Raw genomic sequence first — 14,905 nt, forward strand, 5'->3', positions numbered from 1 at the left:
GGTCTGCTCCTGGGTAACCCCTAGTGACCTGGTTTCTGGTGGGCTGACTCCATCTGATCATCCCTGAACTGGACTGAAGTGGGAGTAGAGGGATCCCTCTGGGGAAAGCAAAAGAGGGGGAGGTAGGGGAGATGGGAATGAGATGGGATTGGCTCTTCCCCTGGGGGTCCCTTCCTAACCAGCAGGGCTATTCCAGGACTAAACTGGTACTACTCTTTTTTGGAGAAGGCCGTTACTGAACTTCCAGCTGATATTGGTGTTGACAGGCAGAGAGGGGTGGTGGAGGGTGGGGGTGGTAGGGCATGATGATCATCTGTGCTGACCACCGCCCCAGGCAGCAAAAAACAGCATAGGGACATATATGTGTGGGGGGGGGGGGGGGGAGTGGGGGCTGGGGACAGACTCCTGGTCATCTCAGGGAGCACCAGCTGGGGGGCAGAGGAGGAGGTCCGGGGGGTGGGGGTTGTCCTGAGGACTCTGTGATCCCAGACTCTCTTTGTGCATCTCCAGAGTGGCCAGTCTGCCCGAGCGTCTTTCACCCCATTACTGCCACACTTGGGTAATTTCCATTCCTGTTGCACTATTTCCACTATCCCTCATCTACTTTAATGCCCACTGTAAGATCCTCATGGGCAGGGAATGTGTCTTTCAACTCTGTTGAATTATACTCTCCCAAGCGCTTAATCCAGTGGTCTGCACACAGTATGTCCTCGGTGATGGACCCCTTCCATGCCACCTGTCTGGCCCGGGGCTGCATCTGCCAGAGCACATGTGCCAGGCCAGACTAGCCGGAGGAGAAGAAGCTGCAGGCACGTCTCTGAACACAAAGGAGCACTGGCTCCTGACAATGTCCACACCACTTTTGGGCAACACACACGGCAAGCCCACAGCTCCCCAACCTTGGCAGAGGGATGCAGAAAGCCCGCCTTGAGTGGTTCTCTGGAGAGTCACTTTTTGGGCTGAATCCCGACTCCCGGCCCGGAGAACCACCCCACTCGGCGGCCATTTCTGCAGGGGCAGCCAGGATCCTGGGGAGGGACACAGCAGACACCAGAAGCTCCAGATGCCCAGGAGTCCCTGGACCCGAGGCTCCCATTGGGGCCTGGGATCAGCCAGAGGATGGGTCCTTGTCCCCATGAGCTGCCACTGTAATCTAGGCTCAGAAGAGACCCGGTCCAACTCCTGGATGGCTCTCGGCCCCCTCAACCCTCGCACAGGGCTCTTACCTTCATAGCGGCTAGGGGTGTCACAGCCCTTCTGTGGCGTCGCTACACGGAGGAAGATCTGCTGCCTCCAGGAGTGTCTCCGGGGCCGGGCGGGGCTTTCCCCATCTCCGCCCTCTGGCAGCTTCGTTTTCGACCCCACGTCACTGGAACAACAGGACAGGGGGTTGGGGCCGGCTGGCCACTGCAAGTTCCCGTTCTCCCGCCCACGGACCGGACTTCCCGCCCCAAAGCGTTCAAACCCAGCGGACAGAGAGGCCGCAGGGGGCCCGGCAACATCTCCGGTCCCGTCAGGGAGAGATGTACGATTCGAGCCAGGTCACTCCCCGCCAATAAGCCACTCTTTATCCAAGCCACCAAACCACGGACATCCTGTCACGGTGGACAGAGTGGCCCAGGTGTGTGGCAGCAGAGGCTCTTTCTGGCTCTCTTTCCGTGCCCAGAGGCCAAACTGAGACTGCAGAGAGGAGTGTGAGGGTCTCCCCCAGCACCCTAGCCCTCCGCCCTCACCACCCCCTGCCACTCTCATCACAAGGCCACAAGGTGAGAAGCCAGCGGAGCCGGTGTGGGCCCAAGAACCTCAGCGTGTGGTCCAGTTCTGTCCTGGGCTTGTGTCTGGGCATCTGCAGGATGGTTGCCAGCTGTGGGGCTCAGGTGAGACCAGTCCCTGGGACAGGATCCGGCAGCTTTAGGAGTCCAGCACCCCAAAGGGCGGCAGTGGGCAGGTGGGGCAGGGGGAAAATTCTATCGAGTGGCATGATGGCAACTGTTTCCACCATCATGAACTCAAGGTTTTTGTCACAATGAAGAACTTAAAGAACTGACTGTACAGTCATCATGCCTGGAGTGGTTTTCCCTTCCCTCTTCCCCAAAGGTTGCTGGAGCCTCCGGAGAAGATGGAACCAGGCATGATCCGGGCACGATCTGGGGGCAGTGGATTGGGGCTCCCTCAACCACCTCTTAAGAACCTGGCCAGGGTCCTGGACCAATGAATCTTGGCTCTTAGCCACCCAACCTAGGTAAGGGCCCGGCATTATCCCGGCCTCCAGGGGCCGGTGATTCTTGGACTGAAACGATGTTTGCTCACATCTAAGAGCGGACACAAACCAAGGAGAGAAGCTGGAGGTGGTTTTAGTTGCTCAAACTAAAGACAGTCAGCATTAATGTCCCACTGAGAGCGCGGGCTCTGCTGCTCCAGACTCTATGCCCTACCTTTGCGAGGTCCTAAAGTCAGATGTGCTATTTTCATCGACGGGAGCCAGAAATTTTAGAAAATTGGGCACAGAGGAAGAAGAGTGAAGCTTTTTCCGCAGGGCACTACGATAAGAAATGCTGAGAGGGTGGGGAAGAGTAGAGTTGAGGGGAAGGAAATGCAAATACACAAAGCAGAAAACACCAACGAGCATCACAACCAAGGCAGTGGTGGAGATTTGGTCCCAACACTAGCTCAGGTACCTGATCAAGTGGAGCTCAGTTTTAAGTTAAAAATAAAATACTCCATTTGAAATGAGCAGTGACTTTGTGGGAATCCTTCCAGAGAGGACTTTTTTTTTTATGGTACTTGTTAAGTGCTTACTATGGGCCAACCACTGTTCTGAGTGCTGGGTTAGATACAAGTTTATCAGATGGTAGACGGTCCCTGACCCACATGGGGCTCGCAGCCCAAGAAGGAGAGTGTAGGATTTAATCCCCATTTTACAGATGAGGTAACTGAGGCATAGAGAAGTGAAGTGATTTCTCCAAGGTCACAGAGCAGACAAGAGGCAGAGCCAGGATTAGAACCAAGGTCCTCTGACTCCTTGGCCCAGGCACTTTCCACTGGGCCACGCTGCTTCGCTATTTCTTTTGGGTCAAAGCTTCTGACCATTCTCTTTTAACTCTGAAGCCACAATGGCTGTGATCCTAATGCAGGGGCCTCAGAGGATATAAAACAATCATTATTGTTTGGCTGGACTGTAAGCTTGTTGTGGGCAGGGAAAGTGTCTGTTTATTGTTGTATTGTACATTCCCAAGTGCTTAGCACAGTGCTCTGCACACAGTAAGTGCTCAATAAATACAATTGAAAGAATGAATGATTTTGCAAGGAGGGGAAAAAATGTGGAAAAAAAGAACAAACAACCGACAATCACCACCAGGAAAATTACTTCCTGCTGCTCCTATGCCGCTAATTGACCCTTGAGTTCATTCTCCGAACTCCAACTGCAGCGGGATTCCCAGTGCCTTCTGGGAGGGGCCTTGCCCATCCCCACCCGGCAGATGCTCTCCGCACACCAAGAGCACTCTGACTTCAGAGCTAAAGCCATTCGCCATGCCCACACCCGGCTCTCACCTCTTTGGTGCCACAGGGCTGCTCTGCTCTCCGCTGGGAGCGGGCCTTAGGGATTTAAAAAGATTGGACGAAGAGGTACAGGGGGTAAGGCCAGGTGGAGGAGAGGGAGTGGAGGACTGGTCTGGCCAGGTTTCTGCCTCGCTGATAGGTGGGTTCAGGCTACACAGAAATTCGAGAAAGAGAGAGAGAGAGAGAGAGAAGGAGGCAGAACAAAGATAGAGAGGGGCAAGGTGGAAGAGAGAGGGAGGGCCCAAACAGAAGCAGTAACAGGGCTTCTCTGTCACCACTTAATCCTAGAATTCGGTGGGGCGGGGCCGAAGCCCACCCCACTCTGTTCCGTCCAACTCTAGTGCTTCTGCCCTTCCGATTTCCCAAACTTGTCAAGCTCTCGGAGAGATCCTCCACTTTCCATCGCCTAGGCAAGAACTAGATTCCAGCTGGGACTCAAGGCTCTTAGTGGTCCAGGGCCACTCAGTCAGTAGCGGAGTTGGTTAACTCAGGCCACTGACTGTGGGCCAGAGACCAACTCTAACTATCCCCCTGGTCCCCGCCTCCCTGCCAGACCTCCTCACACAGTGAGGAAGAGCAGAGGGTGCCACTGATGCAGAAAGGCACCGGGGTTCTGCTTGTGACCTTCCAATACCAACCAATTTCCTCTTAGGCTGGCCCCATATGGAAATTGCTGAACCCCTGTTTAAGGAAAAAAGTGCTGGCAGACAGGGTTTTTCTGAGGGACCCGAGCAGAGACTGGAGCTGCAGGCAGGAGACAGGCCCCTTGCAATCCTCCAAGAGGGGATACTCACTCGATATCTACGGGATCTTGGTTTCTGAGACCCAGCTACTTCCAGGAGTGAGGTCAGGCAGCCAGACTGCCACTGGGGAAGGCGGGAGGATTCTCTTTTCTGGTCCCCTTCCTGGGTACTCAGCCTACAGGTCTTTTCCTCCACATTCATGGTCTCTCTTTCCCTCTACCACCCCTGAGCTCCTTCATGAATCACTTTCTCCCTTCCTGTCTTGCTAGAATGCGACCCTGTCACGTACCTCTCGAGTCCAGTGGCTGGGACAGGCTATCAGGCTCTTCCTGGGACAGACAGGGATTCCCTCCGGGTTTCTGGTCACTCCTGCAGGGGTCAGTCCTGACACAGTGGGCACTGCTATGCCTAACCACTGCCAATCCTGTCCATGGGTCCCAAGGGAGGGCAGAGACAGGGTGCCTGAGCACAGGAGTGGGGATGATGGGAGGGAGGCACCTGGCCACACGAATCGTAGCCTCTTGACCAGGCAGTGACCTATACTCTGGACTCACACCTGCTCCCAGAACCCCACCAAGCCCGAGACAAGGACCCCGCTGTCAAGGGACTCTTACTTTCGCTCGTGAGGAGTCTCTGTGCTCACCGAGTGGTACCTCAAAAGTTTTCTCTGAGGCAGGCCCGGCGGGGTCTCCGTAGCATCCGAGGACTTCCAACGGTCCACGGGGATGTGGCTCAGGGTGTTGGCTCGCCGCCTGAACCCTTGCTGGGACGCCTGAGCCGTGTCGCCCGTGGGCGGGGTCTCGGGGGCTGTGGCGGCGGAGTCATCCGCCAGCCCTGCGGCTTCAAAAGGACTGTCTGGCGGGTGGAGGGGCTCGCTCTCACCCCCCGGCGGCTCCTAAGATACAAATGACTGAGGATCAGGGCCCTTGCATTCAGTGCGGCTCAAAGCTACATGTCCTGTCCTGATTCCCCCTGATTCCCTGTGGTAGCAACCCCTCCTCTGGCTGCTTTCACGCCAAGCTGATTCCATCTGGAGCAAACATCTGGGCCACAGGTGGTTCCGAAGCCCCTGACACCGGGGCCCCAGTCTGTTTTGGCCATTAGCCATGTGTCGACCAATAACAGTCCAGTGTTAGGCCTGGCTATGACCACCCTCATGGGTCTGATCTACCCCTCCCCAGTTGCCTCTAGCCCTGCATCCCCACCCCAGGAAGACCAGCCTACCATCTGTGGCCATCCTGCCCTGAAACACCTGCTCGCCCACCTGGCAAGGATTTTCATCTGCAGCTCTCAGTCAGGTTATGCTTTTGGGTTAGCAGTTCTTTATTAATAACAATTATAATAAGAACAAAAACAATAATGTGTTCCAAACACTGCACTGAGAGCTGGGGCTGATAGAGGATAATCAGGTCCCACGTGAGGCTCAGTAGGAGAGAAAATGGAATCCCCATTTTGCAAATGAGGGAACTCTAGCACATAGAAGTTACGTTCCTTGCCCAAGGTCACACAGCAGGTAAGTGGTGGAACCAGGATTAGAAACCATTTCCTTCGATTCCAACACCTGTGCTCTTTTCACTAGGCCCCACTCCTTCCAACGGTTCTCTGGTTTGTGACGCTCGGCCACCCCCCGTCTTAACTGTCCGACAAGGTGCCCGAAGCCCACTTACTTTGTCGGTGCTGATTAGTGTGCTGGCTACACAGATGTCCCGGTCCACAGGTCCAGTAGGCTCTCGAGGTCCTCGGGCTTTATTACCCTAGAAAAGTAAACCTGGCCCAGTTAGTCCCCACTGAGACTGGCCCAAAGAGGCCTTTTTGAGATGACTGGCTGAACCCGTGGCAATCAACCAATACTATTTGTTGACTGCTTACTGTGAACAGAGCCCTGTACTAAGCGCTTAGGAGATAACAATGTAATAGAGTGGGTAGACATGATTCCTGCCTCTAAGTATTCCTAACCTAGCAGGAAATGCCCACCAGAATCCTATACAAATATGCCCCAGCTGTGAACTACCACTTGAACCAGCGACCAACAGATAGGAGCCTAAATGCCAGAAACTCTGCAGGCCCCGGGCAGGATAGGGCAGCTAGGCTGTGGTGCTTTGGCAGGGAAGGACAGGGGGACAGAGCAGAACCCTTGGGAGGATGGAGGGTTCCTCTGGAAGACCTCAGCTTGGCTGCGCTTTGGAGAACACCGTCAGTATCCAAAGGCAGCGGGAAGCCATGGGGGCACGCTGCTTCACGAAGCCTCCTTCTCTTTTGGAAATGCCGTCTCCACTCGGCATTATTGTTCTGGCCCAAGTCTCTACCTGAAAATCCACCGCTGGCTGGATCCTTCATTTAAGTGCTGCTTCTCTTGGGGCCAGGCACAATCACTGGGGCTCAACTAGCCATTTCTTCTCCAGGATTCGCTCCTGCCTGCTACTGACCAGCCCCCTGACCTCAGAGACCCACAGCATAATGAAAAGTGAAGCTAGGGAAATGGGAACAATGAGGTCAGCAAACACACACACACTCACACACACACACAAATTAATCAAAGGATCCTGACGAATACAGCTCTCCCGTGAAAACTAAAAAGAAAAGGATTACAGCAGCGTTTAGCCCTACAGGAGGCTTCCACCAATTAATAATTATGGTACTTGTTAAGTGCTTACTATGTGCCAAGCACTATTCTATGTGCTGGGATAGATACAAGTTAATCAGGTTGGACACAGTCCCTGTCCCACATGGGGGTTCACACCTTTAATCCTCATTTAAAGATGAGGCCCAGAGAAGTTAAGTGACTTCCCAAGGTCATGCAGCAGACGTGGTGGAGCCAGAATAAAAACCCAGGTCCTTCTGACTCCTGGGCCCATGCTCTATCCACTACATCACGCTGCTTCTCTAATTGATAAACAATGCTCCCACTCCCTTTTTTCCACTTCAGTAGTTCCACACCATCTAAGCAGGTACATTCTCACAACTCCAGTAGCATTTCTGAACACATCTTACTAGACTTCTACAGTATTGGATAACTACAATACTTTCTCTTACCTACAACTTATTTCAGCTCCTGCCTCCCCTGCTAGACTGTAAATAAACAGGGATCATGTCTACCAACTCTACTGTGTTGTACTCTCCCAAGCACCTAGAACAGTGCCCTGCTTATAGTAAGTACTCAAAAATTACTATTGACTGATTGTTTGGAAAAGCACTATCAGGAGACTGACAGCCAGCTGTTCTACATTTGGAGATCTGTTATTCTGGAGGAGGTCTAAGGTGAGATTGCTCTGATGGCATAGGTGGGCCTGCTACCTGGAGTGAGTGCTTTTGTGTGTGTGTGTGTGTGTGTGTGTGTGCGTGCATGCGCGGTACATGGAGACATGGGGCCGCTGGGAGAAACTAAGGTTTGGACCTTTCCCCAATTTCCAGCCAGTGACAGAGGGGCTGGAACCTCTGGCCTGGCCTCTGTCAAGTGACGGAGATTCCCTTCCAAGAAAACACTTCCCCTGCCCACCCCTTTCTCTTAGAAACAGGGTTAAGGAGAAATCCGCTCTTCCCCTGCACTGGCATACTGGCCTGCACTTTCCCACGGCAGTATGTGAAACCGACCCCCTCGCTCACCCCTGCCACGCAGGGCTGCTTCCACCATGTCAATGTCTCCGGGGCCTGCTAGATCCAATGGCTCCAAACCATTCATTCATTCAATAGTATTTATTGAGCGCTTACTATGTGCAGAGCACTGTACTAAGCGCTTGGGATGAACAAGTCAGCAACAGATAAACCACCCTCATCTTCCAGCTCTATCTCACCCCAGGGCGCATCAAGGCTCTCATCATAACAGTAATATGGAGAACAACTACTCTGGTATTTGCTAAGTGCCTGCTATGTGTCAAGCACTGTACTCACCCTGGATAAAATGCTTTCCAACGACTCAGTCAGCGACCTCTTCGCTTTGTTCTTTAGCATATCCAGCCGAAACCGGGGCCCAGGGCTCCCCAATTCTTGGCCCGTACTCTCTGCTGCAGCCTGTGTGAGAGGAGAGAAATGCTGAGGTCAGAGATCAGTTAATAAACCGTGGTTAGGAGAACTTCTGAGGCCTCTATAGAGAGCTCCTACCAAAGCACAAACTCATCCTTGCTCAGATGGCACCTCCAGCAATCTTTCCCTAGTTCTGCCCGCACGGATGCCCAGAGGGCTGGGCTGAACTTTCTGCTGGGCTTTCTCAACTGCCTCATAGGCATCCCAACCCGGCCACTGGCCCAGACCCGGATTCCGACAGCGGGGACAGCAGGTACTTGGACAAAGTTCTCCTTAGTTAGCCAACTCGTCTCAGTCACCCTGCACAACAAACCTGAAAGACAGCTGGCCAGGGCCGGAGCCGAGACCAAGTCCAAGGACATCCTGCTCCAGCTCTGGGTCCTCAGATGGTCCTGGCAGTCACCCCACTCTCTCCAACCCAGGGATAGGCTGGATGCTGGGAGAAGCCTGGGTGGGAAGAAATCCTGCCTGGCAGGAGGAAGGTGGGTTTGGCTTGAACATGACCCCCATGGTTATGCTTGCTAGCCCACTCCATTGGCCTGGCCTGGGGCCTCCCACTTTGGTCTCAGAAGCAACTACTCCCTGGCTTCTGGACCAGCTTCTCTGACCCTGAGAGGACAGTCAGTCTGGACGCAAGGCTGGTTTTACTGACCACAGCCTTCGGCTTGCTGGAAGCTAGTCCAGGGGAGCGGCTGCACTGAGTGCCACAGCAGCGCAAAGCTCCGGTCAGGCGCAATTCTGGGGCACAGTCCAGGCTGGTCCAGCGTCATCCCGGGCCTGTACCAGGCCCACACTTCGGCCTGGTCCAGGTGGTATCAGTGTGTGTTTGGCTCTGGCAGGTGGGAGGGCAGGGGAGGCTTGCTCTGGGTCCTTGTCTACCCACGTGCCCACTGACTCCCTCCAGAGACAGCAACCGAACACACTGGCTGAACCAAGCTATGGGGCTTGCGTCTACCTGCCTTCCTGCGACCTGACTGACTGGGCCCTGGCTGGGCCTCGGGGCCAGATAGGGCTCACTCTACTCTGTCCCAGGACTCACCACAGGCAGGAGAACATTCCTCTGAGCACACTGTGCCCAAAAGGCCGCTCATTTGATAAATTCGACGACTACGACCACTAGCACAACTCCCATCTTGCTTTTAGTTGGTTTGGAAGAGGTTACTCATTCTGGCCAGTGAGTGTAGTGTCTTTAAGTGTCTTAGGTTTGACAAAGACGTAAACTCCTTCCATTTAATTCCAACAGGCAAAGAAATCAGTCTCCCTCCAGAGCCTGGGTCTAGGTTCTCAGAGACTAAATAATCTCATCTTCAGAGGGCTCAGTATTTCCCTGCTAAATCCTTAACACTTGCAGTCAGGAAGAGAAAAGGCCACATGGTAGGTGAGAACTTTCACCAAATTTTCGGTAATATGAGGTAATTTTGGTCTGGATTCACAGGATTTGGCATCTTTACAACTTTGGAAGGTTGGACTACCCGTCCAGTTTATCAGCGGGGCTTTATTCTCCCGCACCCTGGGGTTCAGAGGTATTGCCTTGCTCAGCAAACACTAACTTTCAATTAGCTCTGAAGGCCTAATGAAAACAAGGGTGCAACTGTGAGGGAAATACTCCCTTCTCCCTTTGATTCTCCAAACAGCCAGACCATATGCTTTTTAGGGAAGAGACATTCAGCGGTCAAAATTAATGTGAAATCAAAGGAATTTAAATGCTCTTCATTGTTCAGATGCCAAACTAATGGTTCTACATACAGATTCTATGGCAGGGAACCTCTCTAGTGACTTAGGGTTTGGGAGTTCTGGATAGTTACAGTGGGGAGAACCCCACTCTATGGGTTGATGATGACAATGATAAAAATAATAATAATGATGACAATATTTGTTAAGGGATTTTTATGTTCCAAACACTATGCTCTGAACTGGGTACATACAATGCAAGTGGTACAGACACAGCCCCTGTCCCTCACCGAGCTCATAAATTAAGTGGAAGAGAGAACAGGTACTGAATCCCCATTATACAGGAACCTGAGGCCCAGAGAAGTGAGTGACTTGCCTATGGTCACACAGCAGGCAAGCTGAAGGTCTGGGTTTGGAATCCAGGTCTCCTGATTCCCAGCCCCTTGTGCTAGCCATCAGTCCACACTGGGTACGGAACTGACTGTAAGTGAGGGAGCAGAGACCCATGAAATACTGTTTTCCAGGGGGCTCTCCCATCACCCATGCCTCTGGGCGCAAATTATGTGTGGGAGCAAAACAGGCAGCTCTTGACCTCACAAAATGACTCCCTGTCAACTCTCCCTCCAGGGTCCACATGCCCAGACCGTCACGGGCTTGGGTTCCGTCTTCTTCTCTGCCAGCCTCCAGCTCCCAGAAACTGTCCTGCCGGCCCCCTTTGCCCGGCCTGACGTCCTCACAGGGCTCAAGGCCAGCGAGGGCTCGGATGCCTGGGCCGTGGGCCGGACTCACGCCCGAGGACAGGTGCCCAAGAGGAAGATCGGAATGTCCTTACCTGCATCCCTGCCCCGGGGTGAACGTGGTCTTTCTGCTTCTCCTCGTACAGACTTCTCAAGAAAGAAATTATCAGCTCATTCTCCCTCTGCTCATTTCTCGGCCTTATTTTCTTCAAAAACAAAACAGAAAACCCTGTGGTTGGATTTCCCACTCCCAAGCTCTGAGGCAGCCTCGGGAGCAAGGGGGCCATTGTGGGGAACCCACACTAGAGGGCGGTCGAGATTCTGCGATCACTGTACTCCCTGAACCCTGACTGGAAAATCAAGATCTGCTGGCTCTCTGCGCTCTTCCTAACAAGTGGAGCTGTCTTTCTTCTTCTTCTTTTTATGGTAACTGTTAAGCCCTTACCAAGCATCAAGCCCCATTCTAAGTACTGGGATAGCTACAAATCAATCAGCTTGGGTACGGTCCCAATTCCACTTGGAGCTCACAGTCTAATTAGGAGAGAAAACAGGGATTGAATCCCCATTTTACAGCTGAGGAAACTGAGGGACGGCGCAGTCAGTCATGTAACTTCTAACTGTAGACTCTAGACTGTAAGCCGGTTGCGGGCACTGAAAATGTCTACCAACTCAGTCGCACTGTAGTCTCCCAAGGGTTTATTAAGGTAAGCACTTAATAAATACGATTGATTGACATGCCCAAGGTCACATAGCAGACAAGCAGCAGAGTAGGAATTAGAACTCTGGTCCTCTGATGCCAAGGTCCAAGCTATTTCCACTAGACAACACTGCTTCTCTAACTCCTTGGGGGCAAGGAACGTGTCTAATGACTCTGTTATACTGTACTCCCCCAAGCATTCAGTACAGTGCTCTGCACCCTGTAAGCACTCAATAAATATGACTGATTACCACTGTCCTGGTAAAATTCTGCCTGGCCAGTCCAACCTGCTCTCTTGCCTCCTTCCCAGGTGGTGTTCCTCCAGACCTGGCCCTGCCCCACCCACTGAAGCCCTGCCTCATGCCACGGGTTCTGAGTCTTATAGTAATAAAAATTGTGGTTCTTGTTAAGCATGCACTATGGGCTAAGCACCGTGTTAAGCGCGGCAGTAGATACAGCAAGTACAACCAGACCAGACAGCCCCTGTTCCACAGGGGGCTCCTGGTCTCAAGAGGGAGGGAGACGACACACTCAATCCCATTTTACAGATAAGGAAACTGAAGCAGAGGAGGCGACAAACCTCCCTCCTGCGCCTTCGCTCCAACCTTGGAGCCACCGAGCCTGCCTCGCCCTAAGGGCCAAAACCCGCTGATCCTGGAAGCCGGGCCTGGCTAGGGCAGATGGGCGGTGATGGCACGGAGCACCGTCACACTGGAGGGGAAGGAAAACGTGACCTTTGCAAATGAGCAACTGGGTAATGGAAATCACCACAAGCCCTTTGGCCGCCCTGCCGGAAAGGCTGCAGGGTAACAAACATCGGAACAGCCTACGAGCAGCGATTCTGGCTAGAACAGCCAAGAGATCTCAACGCTAGGGACAGGACAGACTGGCGAGCCGGCTCTCCTGCTGCTCGGGCTCTGTCGCTTCCGAAGTAAAACATCAGGTGGAGGGAAAGGGGTCGGTGCTGTTCTCAGTGGAGTGCGGGATCTTGGCTGGGAGCCCTGTTGTGGCACTGCCCATTTACGCCCTTTCAAAACGCGAAGTCACAACGTTCGAGTCTTCTGCTGGCCGGCCGGTGCGGTTAGCAGGACAGCCCACCTCTTACCCTCTCCACCTGGCGCAACTCCCGTACCTGAACCTCCTCAAAAATCAATGCCTGCTCTTGATTGTTTAGAGTTGTCAGGTGCCTTTGGAGTTCCAGTTTAGTCTTAGAAGAGGGCAACCCTAGGGAAGGGAGAAAAATAAGCACATGAGTAGATTCTAGTGACCGAGAAACTATTTGGCATGCCACCTGACAGAAAAGCCTCCTCGCACCCCTAGAGCAGGAGTGGGTCTGGAGGGCACCCTGCCCCCCATACCTGGCTCCTGGAGCATCAGCTCTTTGTGGACAGGGAATGTGTCTCTTTATTATTATATTGTACTCTCCCAAGCACTTAGTATAGTGCTTTGCAAAAGGTAATAGCTCAATAAATATGTCTGAGTGACTGAATTTTCAGTCACTGCCCTTTCAACAGGGCATGAGGGCTCTGGAGTTTCTGGCAAAAATGACAATTTTTGAAGAAAGGCTAATGGGCCAGGTGACTTGTCAAGGTGCCAGCCTTGGTCTGATTTTCCATTTGGCTTTTAAAGAAAACTAAGCCGAGCATGAGTTGATTTTTCTCTCCTGAGAAGTCTGTACCAAGAGCACTTAACAGAGAAGCAGCATGGCAAAGTGGAAAGAGCCCGGGCTTGGGAGTCAGAGGTCGTGGGTTCTAATCCCGGCTTTGCCACTGCTCAGCAGTGTGTGACTTTGGGCAAGTCACTTGACTTCTCTTTGCCTCAGTTCCCTGATCTGTAAAATGGGGATAAAGACTCTGAGTCCCATGGGTGACAACCTGATTATCTTGTATTTTCCCCAGCTCTTAGAATAGTGCTCAGCTCATAGTAAGAGCTTAACAAATACCATCATTATTATTATATTATTATTAACAAATGTCATACATTAAATATAAAGACCACATTTGTCTGGTGACAGTAAGGCAGGTAAGGAAATTCTTGAATCTCTTTTCTGGGTACTTTTGGCAGGGCAGATACCCAGGTCCCAGCCTACCAGGTTCTCCCATGCAACATGGCCCAAGTCAAGCTCAGTTGACCCAAGTCAAGCTCAGTCTGGGGCCCTCTTTTTTCTGCCGTGGAATTTTCTTTTCTTTTAATGATATTTGTTAAGTGCTTACTATGAGTCAAGCACTGTTCTAAGCGCTGGGGTAGATACCAGTTAATCAGGTTTCACCCAGTCCCTGTACAAGGGGCTCACAGTCTAAGTAGGAGGGAGAACAGGGATTGAACCCCTATTTTACAGTTGGGGAAACTCGGGCACAGATAAATGCAATGATTTGTTCAAGGTCAAACAATAGACAGGTGGCAGAGCTGGGATTAGAACTCAGGTCCTCTGGCTTCCAGGCCCAAACTTTATCCACTAGTTTACGCTGCTTCTTATAATACCCTGAATAAGAAGGCCACAAGCCAAACCGTGCTCAGTCCCTGCTGTCCCCTTGTCTATTCCCTGGGTAACTACTGCTTTCTCTCCGCCTCCTCTGCCCTCCATGAACCCCACTGGGCTGCACTTGGGAGGGTGGTGGCGGTCAATTCACCTACTGGGAAGGACGTTGAGAATCCTGCTGAATTAGGAGGGCGGGGGAGTGATTGGGACTGCAGGCCCTGTCCTAATGGTCAGATTTTCTGATTGCACGGACCAAGTGGATGGAAAGCTCTCATGAAACTGTTGTTCTCTATTAACCGAAATGTAATGAGGTTTGCTATTTCCTCCTGCACTGGGACGGGAGGCACTGTAACTGGACATTGACCTCTCACTAGGGAATGTCCGGCTGGGAAATGGAGCCACACAGACAGAAAATGGAGCTATACAGACAGACACTCCGGGACATGGGGTGATGCAGCACTGCCTATTGGGGGTCCAATTTCTCAAGTCGGGCCATGGGACTGGCACCTTCCAGAAACCTTCCGGGTTTTTGAATCCTGGTAGGCTCAGCCCCGTCTCTTTGAACTCCTTTGGATCAGGTTTAAAAATAGGAGTTGCCCTTCTGAAGCCTTCAATCCTCATTTCAGATGCCAACGGTCTCTTTTGTTCAGGGAGAGATTTGCTCCTAAATCTCCTGGATTCCATTCTTCTCCCCCCAGGGAGAAAAAAGCCACACATGAATGAGCTGTCCCCAACAACCTCTCCAAGACCCGTGGACTGCAGAATGATGGACCTTCTTTTCTGCTAAGGTGATCGGGAGATTCGAGGAATCAGGATCTGGTGGGAGCCCTACCCTGGCCCACCAGATGGATTCAACAGGAATCCAGGGCAGCATCAGGATGTTCTGGCATTGTGGGCAGCCAAGGGGACTGCTGAGACTCTTGGGTCCTGCTGGCTTCCCCACAGCCCCCAAGGCAGTCTGCACCCCCTGGGTGACAGGGGACCCCAGAGTCCAAGC

At 52.5% G+C, this 14,905-nt stretch overlaps 1 protein-coding gene across 6 annotated transcripts in view; it reads right to left on the reverse strand.

Moving 5' to 3' along the window:
* Positions 1-14,905, reverse strand: part of TBC1D1 (TBC1 domain family member 1) — a 124,985-nt gene that overhangs the window by 61,456 nt on the left and 48,624 nt on the right. For 3 of the 6 annotated variants that reach the window (XM_029046473.1, XM_029046474.1, XM_029046478.2), the window contains 8 exons: positions 12,562-12,653; positions 10,828-10,938; positions 8,193-8,312; positions 5,972-6,058; positions 4,919-5,199; positions 3,553-3,711; positions 2,436-2,555; positions 1,227-1,369 (listed from right to left, as the gene is read on the reverse strand). In XM_029046473.1, coding sequence (XP_028902306.1) covers positions 1,227-1,369; positions 2,436-2,555; positions 3,553-3,711; positions 4,919-5,199; positions 5,972-6,058; positions 8,193-8,312; positions 10,828-10,938; positions 12,562-12,653 — 1,113 coding nt within the window. The remainder of the gene's footprint in view (positions 1-1,226; positions 1,370-2,435; positions 2,556-3,552; positions 3,712-4,918; positions 5,200-5,971; positions 6,059-8,192; positions 8,313-10,827; positions 10,939-12,561; positions 12,654-14,905) is intronic. The other 3 variants (XM_029046475.1, XM_029046476.2, XM_029046477.1) reach the window with 3 other exon arrangements.

Source organism: Ornithorhynchus anatinus, chromosome 18 (assembly GCF_004115215.2).
Source record: "Ornithorhynchus anatinus isolate Pmale09 chromosome 18, mOrnAna1.pri.v4, whole genome shotgun sequence".
Taxonomy (NCBI): Eukaryota; Metazoa; Chordata; class Mammalia; order Monotremata; family Ornithorhynchidae; genus Ornithorhynchus; species Ornithorhynchus anatinus.